The 17,424-nt window shown below is 35.4% G+C and overlaps 1 protein-coding gene across 2 annotated transcripts in view; it reads right to left on the reverse strand.

Moving 5' to 3' along the window:
* The window catches only part of ROCK1 (Rho associated coiled-coil containing protein kinase 1), a 147,331-nt gene that overhangs the window by 74,598 nt on the left and 55,309 nt on the right, over window positions 1-17,424 (reverse strand). For both annotated transcript variants that reach the window (XM_036755897.1, XM_036755889.1), the window contains exons 3-8: window positions 9,701-9,801; window positions 6,961-7,098; window positions 5,443-5,618; window positions 5,019-5,103; window positions 479-623; window positions 31-169 (exon numbers count right to left, since the gene is read on the reverse strand). In XM_036755897.1, coding sequence (XP_036611792.1) covers window positions 31-169; window positions 479-623; window positions 5,019-5,103; window positions 5,443-5,618; window positions 6,961-7,098; window positions 9,701-9,801 — 784 coding nt within the window. The remainder of the gene's footprint in view (window positions 1-30; window positions 170-478; window positions 624-5,018; window positions 5,104-5,442; window positions 5,619-6,960; window positions 7,099-9,700; window positions 9,802-17,424) is intronic.

Consider the following 17,424-nt stretch of genomic DNA (forward strand, 5'->3'; position numbering starts at 1 on the left):
AATATTTTGCCTGCTTGTAAGATATTTTACCTGTCTGTAAGGAAGGCACAAATAAGATTTTTTGCTTCTTTTGATATATCATTATCATCAGGGAAGGTAAGAGAATTCTTATGGTTCATAATTTTGCTATATGTCCCAACCAGAGAATCTGCATAAAATGGTGTATCACCTGAAAAAGTAATATGAGAAATAAAACAAAATTTTCTACATTTAAGCCATCAAGATCAAGTTTAAAAAGCATCCAAATTTATATGCATTATACACGAGTTAAAGATAAAAGATATGCATATTTGGTACCTCAAAAAGACTGATACATCAGGAAAATGTACCTGATAGCTAAATGATTGACTAAGCTTTTCGTTCCACATAAACCAAAATAAAGAGATCAACTAAATAAAAGCTAAAGGTAACAGTTCAATGATGAGTTTTTAGGACAAATATACTATGCTATAAATATGTTAAGTTCTATTTTACTCACCTACAAGCATTTCATATAAAAATACTCCAACTGACCACCAATCACATTCTCGCCCATAATAGCCATCACCACCTTGAGATTTTAATACTTCAGGAGAAATATAGTCAGGTGTTCCAACTGCTGTATCACATCGTACCATACCTTCCTATAAAAAGTGGTAAATCAGAGTATGAATCCAAATATAGACATAAACTCACACAAAGGAAATTTTTTCCTCAATAAAACCTTTTTAGAATTACCATAGAGAAATCAGTGAAGGCCTTCCTCCTTCACACACTGTAAACATCCAGCCTTCCTAGCCTTCCAAATTATCCAGAAAAAGCTATCTATCTGCAAGTTTCTCTCACATCAATAATCTACTTAGAATCTTGAGGTCGATTTACGCTGTATATTTCTACAAACCTGGCATTTCCACAACTACACTCCAAACTTCACACCCTCTTAAACCCTGCTGTACAATAACACCACCTAATTAGGTGAAAAGCTCTTTCTCTTGCTACTTTGCCCAGTAAGTACTGTCATACTTATTCAACCTAGTCACACTCTTTCTCCAGTACTTATCCTTCTCTTTCTACTTTTTTTGGACACCCACTGTATTGTCTAGATATTCATTCTATTGTTTAAAAACTACCTTGGCTGCCTCCAATTTCTTCCTCTTTTACAGACTTTCTATTTTCTGGCACTTAATTAAATAGGACATCCTTCAGCATCATACTGAGAAAATATAAGAACATACAGGGCCAGAATGACTCCACTAATTCCTTACTGTCCACTTCCATCATGCAACAACTCCATCTCTCTCTCCTTTCAAATTCATAAAACAAATGGATTATTTCATCTTATTTGGATCCTTATCCCTGCCATGTACTGACCTCTTACTTCCTCATTTGAAAAACACTTAGAACTAACACTCTTCCTTTTCACTCCAACCGTATCATCCCTGACAATGGAAAAAAATTGATACTGATGACTAATATACTGGTCTTTCAAGTTCATCAATCTTCTCTGCTTTGGTCCTTTGGCTCCACTGGCTCTCAAGCCAGCCAAAGAAGTGACCACATTTTAGACTTCTCTGTTACCTAAAACTTCTCTACTTCTAATACCCTTAACCCTGAAATTCCTTTTTCTGAACATAATCTCCTATCCTGCTGGACTTATCACTGTCTACATTATGACTTTAGTTCATTTAAAGCAACTTTATGTACTTATAGTATATATTCCTTCTCTCATCTCCTTCTCCATTATCCCTGTTCTGGCTTCCTTTTTCCTCCTTTAGTGGTCTTGAATCCAAAGCCAGTCACTTTAATAATACACTGTCCTAAGATGAAAAAAGCTTAAGACGGTCAATGTTAAAAGGCTTATGAGAAGGTAGGCACACTGGTACATTGCTGGTGGAAGCATGTATTGATCCAGTCATTCTGGGAAGCAATTTGGAATTATGTGGAAAAAGAAAAAACTTACTAAACTCTTCATACCCTTTGACCCAGAAAGCCTACTACTGGGTTTATGATCCCCATTGAGTTCAGTAACAGAAACTATTTTTAGCATCACTTTTACAAAAGTTAGAAAATGAAAAAGGTGGTGCCCATTAATTGGGGAATGACTGAATAAATCTTGGTAGTGAATACAGTGGAGTATTAACAAGGAAAGATGAACATAAGGAATTCAAAAAAACAAGAAAAGTCTCATGTGAACTCATACTATAATGTATAATACATGTATAATAATGTTGCAGACAACACTAGAGGACAAAAGAAAATCAAATCAAGTATAACACTCAATACTGATTCCAGGTGAATGATGTCAGAGGACACTTCCTTCTTTTCAGAAGAGAAATGATAGACTACCAATGAGGAATACTGTCTACTCTCTTAGTCATGGCTCCTGTATTAAGGGGTCTTGTTCAGAGCTGTTTTGCTGTTTCTGTTTTAAGGGAGAGTATATTGGGTGGGAGCAAAGTTTGATAAAAACAGAACACACAGTAAAACAATCTTTAAAAACACACTATCTGTATCCCTAAAATTTGGCATTCCCATCCCTTCTCTTTCTACGGTTCCAATCCTATTAATCCTCAATCTTAGAATCCCTCTCCTCTCATCATCATCACCTTCTGTGCTACTAGAATGCTGCTGGAAAACATCACAAAACTGCATAATGAAACAACGAATTCATGCTGGCTAACTTTAGCAGGACCTTCACTGTTGCATGGCAATCTCACTCATCTAACTCTCTACCACATGCCATAAAGTAGATGTTTCAAACCTTTTCCACTCTCCTCAAGCATCCATCCTCCCATTTCTACTATTAACCCTTCTCAGTAGATGAACTTTCACCTTCATTTTTCTTTTACACCTCTCAATCTTCATCCATTCTTTTCCTCTCTCTAATCTCCCCTCTGAGATCATTTTTAATTACTTGTTAGAAACCTTTTGCCACTCAAATGCTACATGTCCAAAAGTGAAATCAGTGTGGTAAAGAGGAACGAGTACTGGGTTTGCAGTCGGAGGACTTAGTTTCAAATCTCAGGTCTTCCATTTACTACCTGTGTAACCCTGGGCAATTCACTTGACCTCAGAGACTCGATCTCCTCATCTGTAATGGAGTTGGACAAGATGACCTTTAAAATCCCAAGATCTTACCTGCTCCTCTTCCCCAAAACTTCCCTATTTCTGTTGATGGCACCGGCATCTTGCTGACCACCCAGCTTTGAAATCCTGTTCAGTTTCGAATCTTCCCATTTCCTCACCATTTCATTAATTATTCCTCAATAATCTCTTTCACATCTATCCTGAACTATTAGACAGCTACCTTCTAAGGTCAATATCTCATTACTCCTGGACCATGTTATTTTAACAACTTATCACCTAGTATTCCTATCTCCAGTCTCTTTCCTTTCCAATACATATATTCATACTACTGCCAACATCACCTTCCTAAAGCACAAATCTGACTATGTCACTCCTGTTAAAAAAAAGTGTCTTCTCCAAGCCTTTAAGATGAAATACAAACCACTGAGGCATGGCATTTAAAGCCTCCAACAATTTGGCTTCAGCTTACCTTCCCAAATTGATTTCACATGGCATTCCTTGTGACCTCTAGTCAAACTAGGATACTAGTTGATCCTTAATTAATACTTCTCACTCCAAATGTGGTTTATCTGCATAGCCCATTCCCATGCCAAAACACACTTCTTCCACATTTTGACATATAAAAATTCCTTCATTTCATTTAAGGCCCTGCCTTATGTAGCATTTTTTCTCTGAAGAGAAAACCTGATCTCTGTTGCTAAAAATGATTTCTCTCATTTCAAATTTCTTATTTTTTGTCTGACAGGTTGCGGTAGTTTTATCACCTTGTATCATACTTATTTCGGTGTGCTTGTCTTATCCCTCATACACATATCCCATTAGACTATAAACTTCTTGAAGGGAAGCACTGTCATTTTTCATCTTTGTATCTCTAGCACCTGACACAGTACCTTGCACAGTATATGCTAAATATCTGAGAAACCTCACAAGCAGAATTTTACATTTTTAAGGCATAAAATATTTTTGAAGAACCATATAGATCCTTAATAAATAAAGGCCTTAGTTATGCACTGCTAAAAGATCTAACAAATAATGCTTGAAAATGCAAAGAGCAAATAGAAAAATAAAATTATCTGTCACCATCTTAAAAGATAAGATCAACTACCCTCAATTCTATGAAGTTTTACCAGATTCTTTCTTTCCTTCTCCAACACCTACCTCAAAGCTATAGTTTCTCATCTGAACTCATGGAACTTTATAACTCTTTTTATAAATTTTTCTCTTCTTATACATTGTGTGTATCTGTGTACATGGCTTATCATGTACCTACTGGAATGTGCTATGTAAATAAGAGCTTAATAAAGGTTTACTGAATTAATTAACAAATTCTATATAATTTGCACAAAACCTTCCCATTTATCAATTTTAAAAACTGCAATAAAACCTTTAGTGTAAAAATTGCCAAAGATTTCCTCCTAATACATAATAAACTAATAAATGTTATTTTCTTAGAAAAAGGTAATTTTTCACTATTTGGTTACTATTTTCTGATGAATCTTAAATATTAAAATAAACTCTGATTTTAATGGGAAGGAGAAGAATCTTTGCTTTTTTAGAACTATGAACAATAAAATGTAATTCAAAAATCCAAAAGCACAATAAAATGTAAAAGTATAAACACACTGACAGAATTTGTTGGAGCCCACTCACAACACTGATACAACTATTTGGTAATATTAAAACTAATTCCATTTTCAGTTACCAATAAGTACATGTTATAAAGTTGTTATGAAGGATTTAGTAAATCTGGCAATCTACACTTACCCTAAATAGAGAGGAAAAAATAAATCATGAACAAGTTCTTTATACAGCATTGCTACCATGGTATCCAGTTCAACAAATAAAGACAGTCCACGTCAATACTCTAAAAGCCCACATAAGGTTAGTAACATTTCCTAACAATGTAATTTTCTTCATTTGGCTAAACCATGTTCATAACTAAATATACTAACCTTATTCATCTTCATACAAGTACCAAAATCAGCTAGCTTCAAGTGACCAGATTTATCCAGCAGCATGTTGTCAGGCTTCACATCTCTAGGGAAAAAAAAGTAGGCTAACTACTAAAGTACTACAAAACATTTCTGACAATGTCTTCCTATTATATACTGTTTTAAAGTTAAGCAGTTAGAAGGAATGTTATGTATAACTGATTACATGAATGACCTCCACATTAAAAAGATTGTGATGAAAATTGTGAAACAATGTATTGATACCTATTTCGAAAAGGAAAGATAAGCCTATGAATTTTAAAAGATTTATCTTCTTGAGTTATATTAGCTGAAAAGGAACCTCAATGCCAGAATAAACTTACAAAAGTTTTGCTTTTTATTTTAACAAACCAAGAAAATGATTTTTAATGATTTAAATTCTTACCTATGAATAAAGCCCATTGAATGGATTGCATCCAAAGCAAGAACTACTTCTGCAGTATAGAAGCGGGCCCACTTTTCAGGTACATCATAGTTGCTCATTAAATTTACAAGATCCCCACCAGGCATATATTCCATTACCATGTAGAGATATCGATCATCTTGGAATGCATAATAAAGCTATTTAAGATATGAATACAAAATAGTCATCTTATCAAAAGAGGACCAACAAAAATAGTTAATCAATATAAATTTTTTACTTATAAATATAAACATTAATTCAGGATAATCACATTCTACATACTGTCTGCCCCTAAATACTATAGCAAATAAAGCATTATGGATTTAGAGCTAGAAGGGACTTCAGAGGTCAAGTAGTCCAAGACCCATTTTATACATGTACTAAGGTCCAGAGATGTTAAGTGATTTGTCCAAGGTCCAAGGTCCCTGCTTGGTCTTTAACTTCCATAGTTAAGCCATTTACTTTTGTTAAGTTTCTGGTTTAAATGGTTTTTGTTTTGGGTTGTTTTTGTTTGTTTGTTTTCTGAATTTGAAACTTAGAAGGAAGCCCACTACTTTCAAAGATGGAAGGATATCTCTGAAACTAGAATACAGCTGTAACAAGGGGCTATCTATATTACTATATTTAAATCACTAGCATATATAACCTGTTAGTACAGGTTGAGGGCCAGCTCAGTGGACAGAGTACTGGTCCCGGGGTCAGGAAGACCTGAGTTCAAATGCAACCTTAGACACTTGTGACCCTGAGCAAGTCACTTAACCCTGTTTGCCTCAGTTTCCTCATCTGTAAAATGAGCTGAGGAAGGAAATGGCAAACCACTCCAGTATCTTTCCTAAGAAAATCCCAAATGGGGTCACTAAGAGTTGGATACCACTGAAAACAACAGTATCAACAGTACAGGTACGTGATTCTCCTTGAAGGAAAAAAAGTACTCCATTTAAAAAAAAACTGTCCAAAAGACACCAATGGCAATTTCCATTATTTTGATTTGAATCTCAAATTAAAGTTACGTACATATCAGATCACAAAAATCAAGGTAATACCATTTACCTCATGAAAATTCTCATTTCAGGAAAAGTACTACAGAGAAAAACTACCTGCTTAATGTTGGGGAGACTCAGTTCTAGTTCCATTTATAGTACTAGTTACATGATATATCAATGGGCAGCTAGTTGGCACAGTGGACAGAGTGCTGGCTCAGAGTCATTGGAACCTGAATTCAAAACCAGCCTCAAACATGTAATAGTTGTATGATCCTGAGGAAGTCTCTTATCTGTTTCAGCTTCCTCAACTGTAAGATAGGAAAATGATTGCACCTACCTCCCAGGATTGTTGTGAGAATAAAATAAGATAATATTTGTAAAGCCCTTAACACAGTGGTTGGCCTATACAAAGTGTTTTATAAGTTCTTCCTTCATTCTTTCCTTCCTTCCATATTCTTCTCTCATTCCTATTAAGACATTTATGCTCTAATAAAATAAAACAGTGGCATAACTATACCTGAACCACCCAGGGGCTGTTAGCAAAAGCCATAATGTCCCGTTCTTCCCAGAAGAAAGCAGAATCTGATCTCTTAATCATCTCAAATTTGCTCAGCAGCTTCATAGCATACACCTTCCTGGTGGATTTATGCCTTACCTTTAAAACAAAGGTTTTGTTTTAAATAATTATGCTATCTTAGATAAGAAAGCATTTCTTATTTTCAAGAAATCACAATAAAGTGCACCAATTCACTAAATGAGTATAACAGCTTCATGAGATCTGATAAATACTTCAACTTGAAAAAAAGTTACTTTAACAGCCCAGTCACCTCAATTATCCCTTCTTTAGCTGAAATACATATATACATATTTAACAAATTAGACTTTAACTCACTTTAATAAAAGACAGCATTGTATTGTCTACATTGATTTCTGAAAATCTTTGACTACTGTGCTATGTAATTACATAAAACAAAAAGTAACATGCATGTTAATTATTAGTGTAAGTCAAAATTGATCAAACTGATAAACCAATACTCACTTTCCTCCAACCACTTTTGATGCCTAGCCCTTATCATTTTGTTTCTACAATGAGATTACATGGAAGAAAAATACCATCTGTTTCAGTGATGAACACCATTTCTGTATTAAAGAAACCAGACAGGCTAGCTTCCAATTCAGATTATTTATTTTTAACTAGAACTGCCATTCTAACTCCCGGCTGAACTCGTAGAACAGCCATTAATAGTCTGATGTTAGCTTAGAAGGAAGACTCTAGCAGTGCTTAGTAGCTGTATATTATTTAACATCTTTATCAATGACTTGGATAAAGATATACAAGATCTCTACTCAATTTGCAGATGACCCAAAGCTAAGAGAAACAGCCAACACTGGATGATGAGGTCAGGATCCAAAAAGATCTTGACAGCCTAGAACATTTGATTGAATCTAATAAGATGAAATTAAGTCAGGATAAATATAAAATCTTTTACTTGGTTTCTAAAAATCATTTTCCTAAGTACAAAACGTGAAAAGCATGGCTACAAAGCAGTTTGAAGAAGAGCTGAGGGTTTTCCTGAACTGCACACTCAATGAATCTACAGTAGGATACGGCAGTCAATAGATTTAATGGCTGTTTTAGGGAAGTAATAGTATCTAGGGAGTGATATTTTAGGTCAGATAACATTTGAAGTATTATATTGAGTTTTGGACACCACATTTTACAAAGAAAATTGATAAAGAGGAGAATGTTCAGCAGGGCAACAAGAATGGTCAAGGACCTTAATCAATTAACCAGCATTTTTAAACGCTTCTCTATCACATGAAGTTTGGTTGAAGGTACTAGGGATTTTTAGCTTACACAAGAAAAGATGGGGGGATGTGATAGCTATATTCAAGTACTAAGAAGGCTGTCATGTGAAAGAGAGTTAATTAAATTAATTCTGTTTTAATCAAAAGGTAAGAACTGGAAGCAATGGGTAAAAGTTGCAAAGAGGTAAATTTCAGTTTGATAAAAGAAAAACTTCCTAACAGAGTTATTAAAAAATGGAATGGACAGCCTCAGGAAGTAAAAGTTTTTTTCTTAACATGTTTGGCAGCAGCATCTTAAGAAGTTTTGGGAGAAAGAGATAGATAACAGAGATAAATTAAGTAAAAAGGAGAAAGTGAGGGGAAATGAGGGAGAGGGGGAAATCTATGCACAACAGTTGTCTGAACATCCAGACTTTTACTCTTCTAAAAATTATACTTATCAGAGATCATTAAGTTTCACTAGTTTCCTTATTTTACGGTGCTATCTTTAGCACTGTCCCCAAAAGGTCCAATCTGTGAAGCCTACCCACATTCCCTATTTCATAAAATTACTTCTTCTGTAAGAGGAAAAAAAGGAATAAGTACTTGATCTCTAACTGGAAGAAAATGAAGACGATTAGCCCCTTTTGGATAAAGGATTTCACGTACATTGCTCTTTACCGTCCGCCACATAAACTCCTGCCCCACCTTTTCCAGCTCCCCTTTATGCATTCTCTTTAATCATTAGAACACCAGTTTGTAATTGTAACCCCAGAACTTAGCACAGTGCCTAGCACATAAGCTAGTAAAAAATGCTTTATCTACCTTGGATTAGATCTTTAGTAATTAAAGGGATCTGGCATAACTGTTTATCCAAAAGAAATCCAATAATAACATGAGAAAGACCCTGGTACACGATGCACACTAAATATGAATAATAAACAGATCATTTGTCTGTCAGTTTGAAAGCCAACTGGCTGTGAAAGCAAATAACCTAGCAAACCATTAAGACTGCCATGCCAGGCAAATACCAGGCAAATGCCAGGCAACTTAGATCCAGAACAGAGAAATGAAGGATGGGATGGGACACATGAGGTATGTTACAAGGCTAGGTAAACAGAAAGAAGGAGGAAGAAAATTATATCCCTCACTCCCAACCCTGCTACTTAATTAAACAGACTGTCTAAAACTTTATCAGATACTCAATTCTTACTAATTGGAAGACTCTACTTCTGAAGCTTCAATTCCTTCTTTCCCTATACATGGGTCCTAAGAGTTCTCTATGGAAAATACAACATTGCAGGTCGAATTTTACCCCATAATTTGCACACTTTTTCAGGAATTGGGCAACCAAAATTCAAAGTGATCAGTTTTTTTTAAAAATCCAACAGTCTCAAACTAAAAATTGTTGAACCAATATAGGCACCCTTACCAAAATAATCACCATTAAGTTCACTGAAGTAACCTACCAATTGCACTTCTCCAAACGCACCTCTACCAATCACTTTCACTACTTCATAATCTTCAGCTTTCATGCGCAAATCTCTAATTTTATTCATTGTGTCTTTATCTGTGTAAAGAGAAAAGATTAGAAATAAGTATTAAACAATTACTATTTTTAGTTTCACTTATTCCATATTCAAGTTTTCAGAAAAAGTAAAAACAAAACAAAAAAAATCCAAAATGACTAATAAACTTCTTTGTTAAACAAAATATAAATTATGATATATACTATATAAAAAGTAATTAGGCAAAAAGATTATTTTTTTAAATTTTAAAGCCTATAACTCCTCTCTTTACTTAATAGTAACACAATAAAATAAAATCTTAGCCACAAGAAATACAAGTAACGAAAATAAAAGATAAAACAGGCTTGGATAGTTAATTTACCATGAGATATGAATAGAAATTAAAATAAAAATGCTTTAAATCAATAAAGCAAAGAAGTAATATACTCTGTTCTAAGTCAATGGGATAAAATTTTTATCTTCCTAATCAGAATTTTAAACCCTTTTTTTCTTTTTAAATGGTACAAATAAATGAGTGAGATGTTACAAACAGGTACAAGAAACACTAACCTAATCTGGCACCTTCAGCACTTGTTTCATTATGTTTCTCTATTTGAAAGTCAACTTTAATTTAAAACAGCAGTGGGAATTACTGTAATTATTTATATAAACCTGTCGTGCTATAAGCTACAATAATTTACAAATTCCCAGTGGATAGATATTCTAATTCCAAATTTGGTCATGGGTTAAAATAAGGCTATTTTAATCCACATGGGTCAACACTGGCATGAAATTACATGGAAAAGCTTCATATTTCAGAGTTGTACAAAACACAGAACAACTATTAAACTTAAGTTCCAGATTCTAATAAAAGTTGCATGGTACTATGATTGTTTTGCTTCAAAAAGAAAGGTTGTTGTTTTTTTTAAAAAAATCAAACATATGCACACACACATATACATACATATTCAGTTCAAGCATTTTTCAGATGTGTCCTACTCTTCATGACCCCATTTGGGGTTTTCTTGGCAGAGATACTAGAGTGGTTTGCCATTTCCTTCTCCAGTTCATTTTACAGATCTGGAAACTGAGGCAAAGTTAAGTGACTTGCCCAGGGTCACACAACTAGTAAGTATCTGAAACCAGTTTTGAACTCAGGAAGATGAGTCTTCCTGAAGCCAGACCCACCACTCTATTCACTGTGCCACCTAGCTGCCCCGTATACATATAAATATACTGCAGCTTCTATACATGCCTACTTGCAGACAAGTTTATCATATTTATTTATGATAAAGTATAGCACAAAGCCCTTGTAAAATTTGTATAAAGTGAAAAAGAATAATCTAAACAAACTAACCAGAGAAGAGTAAGTATATAAAAAATATACCTCAATGAAATGTCGATAGGCAGCATGGTCATTGAAAAAAGTTGCCATGTCATTTTCTAACTGTCCAGAATTGTGACACATCATCTGCCTGGGGTAGAGGAAACAGCACTGAACATGAAGGCAAAAGCTCTGGTTTTAAATCCAGGCTTTGCCCTTTACTATTAGCTATGGAACTTCAATTCAATCACTCAACCTCTCTGAGACTCTGTTTCCTCATATGTAAACTGAGGATAATAACATTTACCCTGTCTCATATGAAATTAGGAAAGCTCTTTGTAAGCTATAAAGTGTGATATAGATGTAAGCTATTATTTCTACAAAGAACATTCAAGTTAGTGAACCAAAGAACTACATAAAAATAACCATTATGATTGGAATTTTGTGTTTAAAAACATTAAAATGATAGACTATTCCACTGTACTAGTTTTGGTTAACTCTTTTTTTCTTCTCAGATATAAGAAAGTATGTCATTTTTATTGGCATCTTTTGTTTTTACATTACCTATAGCTGATGCTGTTGACCATCACCTCCAATTAAATACAGTCTCCTCTCCCTTGATTTCAGAAAAGCTCCACACTCCTGGTTCTCTATCTCTGCTTATGTTTTTGTTGGTGGTTCCTACTCTTCTTTTAAAATATTTAATGTCTTCTTTACTAGTTACAAACAAGTAAATATTCATTCAGGCTGCCCTTATTTCCCCCCAAAAATATATTTAATGTAGGTGTTCCCTAAACTTGTCCTGTTCCCCTTCTCTTTTTGTACAGTCTTCCTTGAAAAATCAGATTCACTCCCAGTTTTAAATACAGATGATCCTCAAATCTACCTCTCTAACTCTGACCTTCTTAAAGCCTAAGTCTGACCACGTTATCCTTCTACCAAGGAACCTTCATACAAACTCCTCAGCTTGGCACTTGAAGGCCCTATACAAACTGTCCCCAGCCTACCTTTCCAGGCTTACCAAATATGATTTCCCTTCACACACCCTATAATCCAATCAAATTGTCCTACTTGCTCCCAAAATGTTGGATTCCACCTGTTGTCTCCCTAACATATACGTATAAACACAGTCTGTCCCAAGTACTACCTCTGCACCTCACTTTCCCCTCACCTCCACATCTTAGAATTGCGAGCTCCCTTCAGTCACTGTCTCAAATGTCACCTCCTAAGGGGAATCTTTAGCTCTAGTTCCTCAAATTATCACGAGTAGCATATTTTTATCTGTTTACAAATATTCCTCCGTGTAAAACAAGAGCTCCTCAAAAACAAAGATGACTTTTCATTTTGTATGTATATCCTTTGTATATAGTAGATGCTTCATGAAAGCTTCCTGAATTGATTTGGATCAATGAATAATTTATCAATCTTCAACTTCTAGAACATACTTTTTAACAGTTGGGACAAAACCACACTAGAAAGATGTTTGGTGGAAGGTTTAGATCAGCATCTTACAGTATACCCTATATCGCAATAAACTCTAATGTATATGATCCAAATGTAAAAGTAGTGCCATTGAAAATATCAGAAGAATGGCAGGTTTTATCTTCTACATCTGAGGACAGAAGAATTCATAACTAAGCATGGAGTAGAAAAAATAATTTGGAATTATATAAGAAAATAGTTGACTTCCATCCAGCAACCCTACTACTAGATCTATAGCCCCCAAATGTAAAGGATAAAAAGAAAAATTACATACGATGAAAACATACAAAGTTACTTTTTTTTTTTTTTTGGTGTGTGAGTGTGTGTATGTCTATGTGGATGTCTGTTGTCAGCTAGATGGCACAGGGAACAGAGCACCAGGACTGGAATCAGAAAGACCTGAGTTTAAATCTGGCTTCAGACACTTACTAGCTGTGTGACCCTGCGCATGTCACTGAACCCTGTTTGCCTCAGTTTCCTCATCTGTAAAATGGGCTGGGGAAGGAAATGGCAAATTGCTCCAGTACCTTTACCAAGAAAAATGGGGTCACAAAGAGTGGGCCACTACTGAAACCAATGAAAAACAACAATAGGTGAGGGGTGGAGTGAGGAAGTAATGTTATGATGAATATTTTTTTACATGAAAGGTAGCAAGGCATAGTCAACAGAACGGGCCTTAAGAGTAAGCAAGATTTCAGTTTAAGGTCATCCTCTGACAAATAGCTGTGTGACCTGAGCCCAGGAAACTCTCTAAGACTACAAAGAGGGAGAACTGTTACTGATTCAAATTGGTAGAGGGGATTTTTTCCCTTGAAGTCTTTTTTGCCAGTGAACTCACTGGTCGATTCTGATGATGACACTCACATTGAATCTTCCCTTTGCAGCAAAGAAAAACAATTAAGCAAAGCAAAAGACCTTAGTAGAAAGAACAGCTGACATCGATCTGGAACACCCTCTTTTCTTTTTCTGGTCTCCTCTCATAAGGGATAGGAGAGAGACCATTCTGATAGTGATACATTGGCCTTAAGGGGAAAGGAAAAACAAAGTGGTACTATTCTTATTCCTTGTTCCCTTGTCCTCCCCACTCAATCTCAAGCTCTATTTGCATAACCAAATGCAATCAGAACATGTTTTTCCTATTCATCTCATAATTTTCAGGAGCTTAACTAAGTTACCACCAACAACTTGATAATAGGTTTGTGTCAGGTATGCTCTCCTTAATAACAAAGTCTATATATGATAAAATAGGATTATTAATTTTACAAAAATTTTGTCATTGGACTAGCCTTAGTACCTTGTATGCTATGTTGTTGTTCAGTCATTTCAGTCCTGTCTGACTGGTGACCCTGTGGACCTCTGTCTATGGGGTTTTCTTGGAAAAGATACTGGAGTGGTTTGCCATTACCTTCACCAGTGGCAAACAGAGGTTAAGTAACTTGGCCAAGGTCACATAGCTAGTAAGTGTCTGGGATGGATTTGCACTCAGGTCTTCCTAACTCCAAGCTCAGCAGCTCCACCTAGCTGTTTCCCCAATTCTCTACAAATGGGAAGGAAATGTCTCATCAAATTTTTTTTCTAGGATGGAGATTAGTCATTATAATTAATCAGAGCTGCCTATTAGTGGTGCTTTTGTTTATGTTATTGGTCATCCTGTATACTCTGTTTCTTTCACTCTTCAAAAGTTATATGAGTTGTCTGATGTTTCTCTGAATTCCTCACATTTATCATTTCACTTCTTATGGCTATCATAACATTAACATACAATTTGATCAGCCATTCCCCTATCAATGGGTAACTACTTTATTTCCTACTTTTTGTCACTGCAAAAGGCAGTGTTCTGAAGTGCTGTGCTCAACAATTAATGATTTAAAAAATAAAATACATTAATGTAATGGAATATTATTGAACCAAGAGGTAAAGTGAGCAAAAAGTATTCTGAGAAACATGGTAAGACTTATAAGTGATGCAGAATAAAGTAAACAGAACCAAGAGAATAAATCTGCAATGACTACTACAACATAAAGACGACACTAAAAGGTAATACTCAAGTCAAAAACAATGGATGGTGTTAGTTCCAGATAACCAAAATTTAAATATCAAACCACAAAAATGGAAGGTTATAAATATTCTCACGTATAATTATGACATTAGATTTTTTTCTTTAACTTTTTTTATCAGAATGTATTGGAGGGAGAATTATTTATTGGGAAGTGAATATCGCTCTAAAAACTTCAAAAAATGACAGAGATCTTTGCCTAAGGAAGATTATCTTGGTGTGTGGACAAGGACAAATCAGAGAGAGAGGGAAATCATTAAGGAATCTAAGAAGCGATAAAAACCTTAAAGAAGTTAATGTGTGAAACAAAAGGGAAGGACAATAATTGATCCTATGGAGGTAAATTCAACAGAATTGGTGATTGGATATAAAACTTGAAAGGGTATAAAGTGGCAAAGGTTACAAACATAGGTGATTGGAGGATGCTGGAGGCCCTCACCAAGGTCTGGAAAAGCAGTTAATTTAAGGAAATCAGTTTAATTCTAGATACGCTGAGTTTGAGATACAAGCATACAGGTAGAGATTTCCAACAGTTAAGTAGAGGTCCAAGACTGGAGTATAGAAAAATAGTATATAGATTATGGAATTATCTGCATATACATGATAATTGAACCTATGGGGAGCTGATAAAATCACCAAGGGAAATGATACAGGGAGAGAAGAGAAGAGGATTTATAACAGAGTCTGGAGATAGTCAGAGTGGGAAAAGGCTGGAATGCGAGATGAATAACAATCCAGAAATGGAGGTTGAGAAGTAGTAGCCAGACAAGGACAATTTTAGGAGACAGTAATATCACAGACATCAAAGCAAAGAAGAAAATCCAAAAGGAAGTTCTGAGAACTGAAAAAAGACCCTCATATTTTACAACTAAAGATCACTGGCAACCTTCAAGAACAACTTGTTTTAGTTGGCTACAAGAAGCACAATTAATACCAATGGGTAAAAATTAGAGAGTGAGACTTCAACTCATCACAAGGAAGCACTTCCTAACAATTAGACCTGTCTAAAAATGAAATACACTGTGAAGCAGTTTAGTGAGGTAGTGAGTTCCCCATTATTGGGTGGGGATAACTTCCAAGTAAAATCTAGAAGTTGATCTTGGCACCAATACTTAAAAGGATATACTTGCTCAGGTACAGGCTGAACTAGGTGACCTGAGGCCCTTCCTAAGACACAATAATTTGTTTTTATTTACTTCTCTTTATAACCTGGCATTCTATCCCTGACTCCATGTTTTGGAAAGGCTGACTCCTATGCCTAGAATTCCTCTCCTCATCTCCACCTCCCAGAATCTTTACCCTCCTTCAAGGCTTAGGTCAGGTACCAAGTTCTTCATGCAGTCTTACCTAACCCTCCCTTACCTCTCCTGACCCTTCTCTTTCTTCCCAAATATTCCTAGAGCACGTTCTCTGCTCTCTTTCCACCCATGACTTCCTACTTTATACTTAACTAGTATGTAGATTATACTCTTTTCCCTCAACTCCTAATCTCAGTAGATTATAAATTTTTTGATCTTTGTTTCATGGTTGCCTAGAAAAGTAATTTACATATACATGGTACTTAATGTTTGTTGAACTGCACTGGATACAGAGGGTACAGTGTGGTGTTAATGTGATTAAAGATCTTCCCATTAATAGATCTCAAGTGGGGTTAGTTAAGGGAAGCTTGATTAGGGAAGGCTGGTTTGTAGGAAGGCCTACACCCTTTTGCTAATTAGGCACAAGGGTTGTGAAGCCCTAGGGCTCCAAAAAAGGGTATATATAACCTGACAGTAGCTGTTAAGCTCTCTCTCAGAACTCTGGGAGGAGAGGACACAGGCAAGCAAACAGCTAGGATTTGTGAGTGAGTATTTATGGGAAGGCCCCAGCAGAGGCGAAAAGTTATGGGATGGCTTGGCTCCCTGCTGTGATATTGTGTTTTAAGTTCTTTGCTGTTATGATGAAGTAGACTTACTGGTTTTGGGATATAATTGCTGCTATATTGAACTGAAGTTATTGGTTTTGGGATTTGATCCTCTGGTGTCTGAATAAATGTTTTACTTCTTCTGCCTTCTTTACGGAGAGTCTCTTCTATTCTGCGATACAGAACTATGCAGGCACATTCATGGTCACCATTGATGTTGGCTTGCCTAACTGATACATAGGGGAAACAAGTTAAAGGTGATAAACGTTTCCAGATAAGAATCTTGAAAAAATAGTGAAAGTGATAGTACTGATTCTATTCAATTTAACAATTTTTTGTTCACTAGAAATTGTTCTTTAGGTGAACAAGTAGAGTTTATTTTGGGAGGAAAGCTGGATAAAAGGGTACAAGAAGACAGGGGAAGCCTAAAACACTGCATTTTAATGTTATTAAATATGAAGGGATACCCTGTAGGTAAGTGGAAATATAGAACTAGAGTTAAGTGGAAATATAGAACTAGAGTTAAGAATCAGGATTTGAGCATCAACCTCAGAGAAGTGATAGTTTTAGTCAGAGTAGCAAAAGACTTTTAAAGGGAAGAGAATGCTTAAAGTCCACCTGAAGACAAAGCTACATAAAGGGATCATCCACAATTACCAGAGGAAGGACAAAAAGGAAGAGAAGTCAGAAAAGACAAATCAAAGACCGAAGAAGAAAGTGAGGGAAGTACAATGTAACCGAAGGAACAGTAAGTTTCAAGGAGTGAGTTGTTAATGTTAAATGTTAAGTTGAGGTCAAAAAGGACAAGGACAACTTAAAAAAAATCATTGAATTTGGCAAGAAAAATACTAGTAATCTTTGAGTGAAATTTCAGTGGAGTGTTAGGGATGGAAACCAGACTAGAGGAAAAGGAGGAGTAA

This window comes from Trichosurus vulpecula, chromosome 1 (assembly GCF_011100635.1).
Source record: "Trichosurus vulpecula isolate mTriVul1 chromosome 1, mTriVul1.pri, whole genome shotgun sequence".
Classification (NCBI taxonomy): Eukaryota; Metazoa; Chordata; class Mammalia; order Diprotodontia; family Phalangeridae; genus Trichosurus; species Trichosurus vulpecula.